The 9,201-nt window shown below is 36.9% G+C and overlaps 1 protein-coding gene across 1 annotated transcript; it reads right to left on the reverse strand.

Annotated features, from left to right (window-relative positions):
• Positions 1-1,360: 1,360 nt before the first annotated feature.
• Positions 1,361-9,184, reverse strand: LOC129430661 (N-fatty-acyl-amino acid synthase/hydrolase PM20D1.1). Its single transcript, XM_055188070.2, has 13 exons — positions 8,843-9,184; positions 8,500-8,586; positions 5,056-5,291; positions 4,893-4,979; positions 4,685-4,818; positions 4,484-4,603; positions 3,932-4,007; positions 3,773-3,834; positions 3,618-3,696; positions 3,454-3,525; positions 1,911-2,076; positions 1,704-1,803; positions 1,361-1,629 (listed from the first exon to the last, which is right to left on the reverse strand). The coding sequence occupies exons 1-13, from the start codon at positions 9,045-9,047 to the stop codon at positions 1,515-1,517; spliced, it is 1,539 nt and encodes a 512-aa protein (XP_055044045.2). The 5' UTR covers positions 9,048-9,184; the 3' UTR covers positions 1,361-1,514.
• Positions 9,185-9,201: the final 17 nt, after the last annotated feature.

Consider the following 9,201-nt stretch of genomic DNA (forward strand, 5'->3'; position numbering starts at 1 on the left):
ACATACTTTATGATGCTTGCATAACATGGCACACAAAATCATACTACAAAAGATTTTAATTAACTTAATAGATTCTAAGGTGGACAATGTATGCAATTTAAATTAGTTTTAAAATGTATTATTAACTTGTTGCACTTTATTTGATGCCTAATAAACGGAGCACCTGCACCCAACCATAAACAATACCAAATTTAAAACGGACAAAAACAAATGCAGTAATGTTTTATCTAATTTAAACTAAATGTTCAATATATACACGCATTAAAGGGCAGTCTAGTCATGTTATAGCAAAAATATTTCAGAATGTCTCAGCTTTTTTAGGCGACACGTTACATAAGGTTGTTTTTGTTAACATTAAATGCATTAACTATGAAGAAACAATAGCTAATATAGTTTTTCATCATTTATTAAGGTTATTCATATTAGTTCATGGTGCATTAACAAATGTTAACAACTTTTTTTAGTGAATGCTGAAATTAACATGAACTAAGATTAATAAATGCTGTAGAAGTATTGTTCATCGTTAGTTCATGTAAGCTAATGCGTTATAATACAAATACATTTTTTTATAAATTAAAAAAGAGAAAGCAAATTATTGAGTGGAAATTGACACCAAGGAGATTTACAGTATATGATACAAAGGTTAAATACGTAACAGATGTTATGAAATATTTCTGGTCATGTTGGAAAAGAGTCTTTATCAGGTCTTTGAATCTTGATGAATTTATAGAACAGTTTTGTGTGCAGGGCAACATAAACATTTTAACACTATATCATGCTGTAATAGTTTGACACGGTAATACATCAAAAATACAAGCTGCTATTATTAAAATTACATAGTAGTTTTACTGTTCCTCAGGTTACCGCCCTATGACCTCTCTCAAACAACAGCACCTGAGATGCAAAGTTATGTGTAGGAAAGCTGAATGAGACGTGTGTGTGAGAATCAATAAATATGAGATAATGGCCAGCAAATTCAGGACATAATGTTAATGAGCTTTGCAGTAAATTTACTGTAAAAAAATATTTACTGTAATTCTCCATCTCAGTACAGACCATTTCACTTACTTAAAAAGCAAATTGATCACGCAAACAGCCAAAACATCCATTTGTTTAACTTACAGTGATATAGGGGGACAGTAAAGCTTTATTGAGCTGCTTTGTAAATCTTTCACCAGACATTATCAAAGCATTCCGATTGTACGATCTTATAATAAAACACTTTAGTCTAACCTTGATAATCCTGTCGCTGAGTTTGTTATCTTCAACACCAAAGCAATCCACAACAAAAGATTGTTGAGTAACACTCCCTAATTTAAAATAAAAAAGCCCAATATAAACAAAGACTCAGAATACAGAGTTGAAATCAGGGAGAGAAATTTATTTCAAGACAAAAGCAACAATTCCAACAGCAATTGTAGGCAGGACTGAAAACAAATAAGTATGAAAAAGACCAAAAATAGACATAAAAGTAAAGGGGACGTGTCAATCCATCCCTTCAAGCTCCATTTATGTTATGTGTGAGGTAATGGCAAGTTCCTGACATCACCGTTCTGGATGAGTTGCATGAAGAAGAGCATAATGTCCTCATAGTTTTGAATGGCGATTCTCTCATTCACACCATGGAATCTAAATAGTTTAATAAACAGTTTTAGGTTTTGTTGTTTGTATGCGTGTCAGTATGCTATACTCCATCATCCTACCTTGCAGAGTCACCAGGTTTGTACCACGATGGCACAAAGCGATAAATGTTTGAAGTCAGTTCTGTATAATGACGGCTGTCAGTGTTGCCAATACAGATCCCTGTAAAAGGAAATCATAGAGTACCACTGTTGACAAAACAATAAATAAAGGCTCTTTCTAGAGTCAGTAATGTATGTTCAAGACACAAAACTGACTAAACGTCTTACCGGGGGTTACAGTGATCTGAGGGAAAATGTCCTTTGCTGTTTTCTTAATGATCTGGTAGCCAAACGTATATTCATTATAGTAGCTGATGGGCAGCGGGTCAAAGCCTTCGATTAACTCTACCTTCACACGTTTATCTGATATTGTGGACTCAACCAGTTTCAAAACCTAAAGAATGAAGAAACATCTATAAAAAAATGTGAACGTTTATACAATAACTTTCCGAAACGGCACAAACTGAATCTGCTCCCAAACACGTTTTTTTTTTTTTATTATTATACATGCAATGTGGTGTTTTGGTTCATTTCGAATTTTAAAGGGGTCACTCCAATTTTTTTTGAAGATATGCTCATTTTCCAGCTCCCCTAGAGTTAAACATTTGTTTTTAAAGTTTTGTAATCCACTCAGCCAATCCCCAGGTCTGGCAGTACCACTTTTAGCATAGCTTAGCACAATCCATTGAATCTGATTAAACCATTAGCATCATGCTCAAAAATAACCAAAGAGTTTCGATATTTTTCCTATTTAAAACTTGCCTCTTCTGTAGTTACATCAGGACAATTTTTAGGTGCTGCGTAATATCATTGCGCCTCCTGCACCCATGTTATGGCAGCAAAGTCCTTGATTATTGGTTATTTTTTAGTGTGATGCTAATGGTCTAATCAGATTCAATGGATTATGCTAAGCTATGCTAAAAGTGCTAGCGCCAGACTGGAGATCAGCTGAATAGATTCCAAAATGGTAAAAATCAAATGTTTAACTCTAGGGGAGCTGGAAAATTAGCATATTTTCAAAAAAGTGGAGTGTCCCTTTATGCATTTTAAGATTAGTGTGTTTTTTGCGACATCTAGCGGTGAGATTGCAACCAACAACTGAGTCCACAGCTACGGTAGCTGCCAAAGGACAAACACGTCATCGTCTAAGACAGTGGTTCTCAAACTTTTTCAGCGTGCGGCCCACTTTGTGTACGATGCATTCCTTCGCGGCCCCCCCAAAGAAAAAATGTTCTAAAACGTCACATTTTAATTAAACAAAACATTAAATTACACAAAGTAGTGCTGCCTTATTTTTTTAGGTTTAATTTCACAGAATTCATGATAAATAATGTATTTTACAAAATGTCATAAAACTGGGGCCCCCCTGGCACCATCTCGCGGCCCCCCTGAGGGCCCCGGACCCCAGTTTGGGAACCACTAGTCTAAGACAACATAGTGACGAAAAGTGCTCTGTATAGCAGTTTGTCCATTTAGGGCTACTGTAGAAACATGATGCCGACTTTCAAGTAAGGAGACCCGCGGAGTATGTAGATAAAAATGGAAGATGCTAAGGTAATTAAAACAATACAGTTCAATGTGTAAGGTCTTTATACACCACTGACAATATAGTAATGTATATTATATTGCATTTCAAGTCCCATTGCACCTTTAAATAGTGTCTTATTAACTTTCATTGCTAGAATAATAAAGATTAAGTATATGTCGTCTATTATCTGTTTGCAAACAAATATATATGGGCCATTTATTCATTTATTTGAGTGCGATTTACCTCATCCACTGTCTGAGATGAGTGGATACGGAAATTGACAAAGGCCTCTGCGTATGGCGGCAATACATTAATCTGTCAAAGAGAGAGAGAGAGAGAGAAAATAGGAGATCTTTATCCATCATTAAAGTGTGAATAACAGAGAAAAGATACGAATGACAGCCCACCTTTACACCAGAGTTAAACATTGTTACAGCAGTCGTTGTTCTCACAAAGGCATTTGTGTCTGGCTGTCCTTCCAGAATACTGTGATGTGAATGTACTACAGATCAGATCATGTACGCATTACTTTAGTGTTTTATTACAAAGGAGATGTGCTTACCCGCTGAGCAGTGAAGAGAAGAGCCACAGATTAGACATGACCATTCTGTGTGGAAAGCCGAACTAGAAAGCAAAAAAAAACCTGGGTTGTACATCAGCATTTTTATGAGTGTTCAACAAAATCTATTTGCTCTGTAAGAATCATTTTTGTCGTGTTTACCTTATGTGCCAGCTGTTCAAATGTGGCACGCTCAGGACCCCGTCCAAAGAGATTGGGCATCCTGTTCTGCTCCAATCTGAAATAGGTTATAACCAAAAAAATAAAAACTTAAATTTGTTGTAACTTACTGTATCACTTGGGTAATCCATTAATATTTTAACATAACATTTTTGGGGTTACTTTAACCAAATGGTTGGGTTTCTCCATTTTTGACCCAGCTAAGGGTTAAAAATAACTCAATCACAATGTGCACCTTGTTGTTTATTGGCATCTCATGGCACACTTTTAAGATATTTAACAATATTTTCATTCATCCTGCAGCTAATTTTTATAATAAACTGTTTTGTTTCTTTTGTTAAGGTGACATCACACTGATAAAGCCCCGCCCACAGCCACTTACTGACTGGTTAATTTTACCCCAACGCTTTTTTAATGTGTTTGTTAGCACATTGTACTGTTAATGCACTAATCACAGACACACCTGAGAATTAAATCATATATTGTAAAAATGGGCATAATAGGTGCCCTTTAAATATCGAAGTTTCCTCTTGCCTTCTGACTGCTGAAGCCAATATGCCAATACTGGTTTCTCGTGGAGGCATTGATGAATGTCCTGGTGCAGTATTAACAGTCAGCTTTACTGTGGCCTGACCCTTCTCACTGACACCTATTCTACAAAACACAAACCAGGATTCGAATACACACTCAAAATTATATAATAAAATTAAACATTTGCTCTTAACATAGTCTCACAGGGCAGCAGGTCCATCCAGGCCATCTATAATTCCATCCATAATAGTAAGACCTTCATCTAAAACATACAGAAGCTTCACCCCACGACTCTTGAGAAGCTTTACAATGTTCACTGCACCGTGTAAGCCATGCACCTGACAAAACAGAAGAAAGTAATCATGTTTATTTTGTTTGGCAGGCTGGACGACCCACTGATCTTGGGACTGACCTCCTCATCGTGACCCAAACCAATGTAGAAGCTTCGTCGAGGGGTGTAACCTCTCTCCAGTAGATGTTCTAACGCTTCGAGAATCCCCTTTAAGAGTAAATATCATTAGCAGATTCTGAACACATGTATTATTATGAAGCACTGCTGATTCACCATACTGTACCATCACAGACTGTTTATTGTCGATGGTCCCTCGTCCATAAATGAAGCCATTCATTTCTTTAGCAGAGAAAGGAGGAGCATCCCATCCGTCCGCCTCATTGGCGGGCACTACATCAATGTGTGCCAGTAACATGTACGGCATCAGATCGAGTTCAGTGCCCGACACTGTAAACAGGTGACTGTAGGTTGATATTGTCTCATGTTTGACCAGGCTGGATGAGAAGACCTTTGGAAAGGCTGTGAAAGGAACAAAGCACAACAATATCACACAAAAGTTTAAATTTGCCTTGTACTACTCAAATCTATTGATAGAAACATTAAATATTTTCATTATTTCAACAAATCCCAACATGTAATACTCATTTTAAACCTTAGAGGGCGCCATTGGCAGTAGTCTACAACCTTGTTCAATCCGTTTTTTTCTAATCCGTTTCAGGCTACATCCAGAGGTGGTTTGAAATCCTTTTCAAATCGCATTTTTAGAAATCCATTTCAGTCTGATTGCTCTGATCGTATTTGTGCAGCTTTTCGGTAACGTCATGCTGCCGCGTCACGCAAACACATCAGAATGCTACAGGACGCATAGATTGGATCTGAACAGTTGTAATACACAACGTGGACAGTGAGTCTGTCACATCGGATATGCACCAAAATCGGATTTGACCGACAGTATGAACAAGGTCTATGTTTTTGTATTTAAAGAATTTACTACCGACTAAACCACGATTCAAACGCGAGTTTTGTGCGGTGCAGAGTAGCGCTGCTTGTTTATCGTTTCTAAGATCACAAAAGCAGACATGGTTTTGATGTTTTAGTATCCTTACCTAACCAATCTGTTACGTTCTGCTCAAGCCGCGCTGGTAAAGTTGATCGATCAGCTTGGCCATCTGCATTTTCTAGATCAGATTCCGCTCATATTGATAAGGTAGTAAAGCCGATATTAACTTCTGTCTGTATTGCATTAGAAGCTGATCTTCCAAACATGATAAGGAGCGTCACATTTCTGTCTGACGACAAAGGTACTCAGGCCAATCATAACGTTCTGGTTACTTGGCCAATCAGAGGACACTGACCTTTCAGACAGATGAGCTATGCACAAAATCAATGCGTTTCAGGGAGGCAGGGCATAGAGGAGCAACAATAATGTACGGAATGTGGAAAATAATAGCCGTTTCTCAATATGCGTTCTTGTCTGTACTTGCGTTCTTGTGGACTTGTGAAACGTCATCAGTCGCGGCCCAAGTACTGTTCCAATTCAAAGTTCGCATCAAGCCCAAGTTCACATAAAATCCCCGGATGTGTTCTTGATCCGCCCATTTTATCGAGGATGCATCGGAGGAGACTTGTGTGGACTTATGACAGCGAAGTTTCCCAGAATGCATTTCGCGTCAGGAGTTCGTTCTTCCGAGTCTGAACTTGCAAGTTCGAACTACGAAGGACACAAGTCCGAGTTTGGGGTACTTGGTATTGAGAAACGGCTAATGTGTGTTTTGAACAAGCCTGCCGCACAAGCCCTGAAAAGTGAGGCCAAAATGTCTCGATCGCCCCCCAGTGACTGGTCCTAGTATAGGTCATACACCCCGCCTCCCCCATGTTATTCATGGGACTTGAGACCAACTAAACAATTTAATTACACTTCAAATAACTTTTTTATCACGCTGATGTAAATTCAACACTGAAAAAAATTATTCATTGAATTTAATAAATTTTTTTAAGGTAAGTGGTTGCAATCAATTTATTTAAGCTACATTTAAACAAAAAAGATTAGTAAAATAAAATATAAAACTTGTTTAAATGTAGCTTAAAAAATTGATTGCAACCACTTACCTTAAAAAAATTGATTAAATTCAATGAATCATTTTTTTCAGTGAAGTGTTTGTTTTTAAAATACGTTTTTTTTAGTTAGTTATTTAATACTATAAAAACGGTGGTGTAACGTCATGATGGACAGCTGTGATATGCGCATTATGCGAAAGCGAGGGCGGGGCCTTGATTTCGCTGCTTTACTTCCTGCTCATGCTGCGCAGGATGGTCCCAAAATCTTTACTGCACAGACTCAAGACCCAAGATGTCAGCGCCATATCGGGACATTGGCAGCTTCACTTTTTTTACAGCCTATGGTTTTGAACCATAATTGATTGCAAACTTTTGACCTCACGTATTAAGGGTGTCGCACACCGGACACGCAGCTCAGCGCCGCGTTGCGTCTAGGACAACTCAGAGATTTCTTAAACCGAAAGTGCACATTAAATGACGTGAGCTTAGTCTGATATCGTGTACTTCAAAATGCAAAATATACGCTAGAAGCCAATGTTAATCGCTAACGATTTGGGACAAATATGATGTTATTTAATGTTAAACTGAGTGATGCTCTGTGGGGCGACAGGGATTTGAGCAACTTCCTGAGTCAAAACTGGGCGCCGCGGACAGGCGCCACCTGTGTGCGTATACTCATAGAAAACAATGTGTTCGATTTTTTTTTAGAACGGTGCGGCGCGTCTGGTGTGCGACCCCCTTTAACACTGAAAAAAATGATTCATTGGATTTAATCAATTTTTTTAAGGTAAGTGGTTGCAATCAATTTATTTAAGCTACATTTAAACAAAAGTTTTACATTTTATTTTACTTTACTAATCTTTTTTGTTTAAATGTAGCTTAAATAAATTGATTAAATTCAATGAATCATTTTTTTCAGTGAAGTTGTAAACAAAATGGCGTCCTCTGAGTTGATCAAAGTTGTTGAGTTCAACGTTGATCAAGCTATGACTTTTGTAGGGGTGGTTTCCCGTACAGGGATTAGCTTAAGCCAGGACTAGGCCTTAGATTTAATAGGAAATATAACTAGTTTTAACAAACATGCCTTACTAAAAACATTACCTGTGTGCATTTTGAGGCAAAACAAAGGGCACTGATGTATTTTAAGATATGTCAGTGCAAATTGTTTTCAGTTTGGACAGCTCTTACATTTATTTGAGTCTAGGAGAAGTCTAATCCCTGTCCGGGAAACTGTCCCGTAGTGTTTTTAATTTCACATGCATACACACTGAAAAAAATGATTCATTAAATTTAATAAAAAAATTTAAGGTAAGTGGTTGCAATCAATTTATTTAAGCTACATTTAAACAAAAAAGATTAGTAAAGTAAAACAAAATATAAAACTTTTGTTTAAATGTAGCTTAAATAAATTGATTGCAACCACTTACCTTAAAAAATTGATTAAATTCAATTAATAATTTTTTTCAGTGCAGTATAGCCAATCCTAGTGTTAATCTATTACGTCATACATGTGTTTATAACCGGGGTACCCTTTCAACCTTTCACTCGTCATGTGTAAGCTGTGCAAATTAAAACATAAATTACCACTTATGCATCATTATTATAATATGGTCCCACAATTTAAAGACCATTTTCCAGTTAGTATTATATTTAACAATCAATCTTTAACCTCTTCTCAGCAGCAGGTCAAATTCATGCAGGGCACTTGTGTTCTGTTGTGTTTCTGAAAACGACACGGTGGGAAGCTGGATTGCCTCTAAAAGAGATACAAAGAAAAGTCATAAGCAATGAAATACGCATTTTTTTTTAATAAAATGTCCATATTGTGGTTATGCATGGGGTCCAGAAAGTTTATGCATGAGGTTTTTGCATATTTTGCCCAAATAGGTGTTTGGTAAATAAATGTACTATATCCAAAATAACACAAATAAAAAGTTCACATTAAGCAAATTCATATTAATAAGCTATAAAGTGTGTGCTAAAATAAACTTGATATGTTCTTGTGTTTTTACCTTTAAAATTTGCCAGAAGTCTGTCTTTCTGTTCAGCATTTAAAACTGGATAAATGATGGTTGTATTTTCCCACTGTCCAAGCTCTGTGTTCAAGTTGAATGTAAATGTCCTGCCTATCACAACAAGAAACAAAATTAAAACGGGAAGAAGAACAATTGCCAGTAGTATTAGAAAAAATCTCTTCTTGGGAATTCTGATCTTCATCTTTCAGGACGTTCAAGACAAATGACACTTTGTCAAAGCAATCTCACGGCTTTTGCACGATCAGGGTTCACATTTTTATTGCTCGACCTGTAATTCATCACAAGCAGCCTCTGCTGGCATGATAGATACAACTTTATGACCACACACACAACAA

The sequence above is a fragment of the Misgurnus anguillicaudatus genome, chromosome 13 (assembly GCF_027580225.2).
Source record: "Misgurnus anguillicaudatus chromosome 13, ASM2758022v2, whole genome shotgun sequence".
Taxonomy (NCBI): Eukaryota; Metazoa; Chordata; class Actinopteri; order Cypriniformes; family Cobitidae; genus Misgurnus; species Misgurnus anguillicaudatus.

Coding starts and splice junctions, on each gene's coding strand:
- LOC129430661 (XM_055188070.2), bottom strand. CDS start 9,047: ATGAAGATCAGAATTCCCAAGAAGAGATTTTTTCTAATACTACTGGCA. Junction 5,292..8,499: donor TGACCTGCTGCTGAGAAGAG/GTTAAAGATTGA, acceptor TTCCTTTCACAG/CCTTTCCAAAGGTCTTCTCA. Junction 3,526..3,617: donor TGTTTAACTCTGGTGTAAAG/GTGGGCTGTCAT, acceptor TCTCTTTGACAG/ATTAATGTATTGCCGCCATA.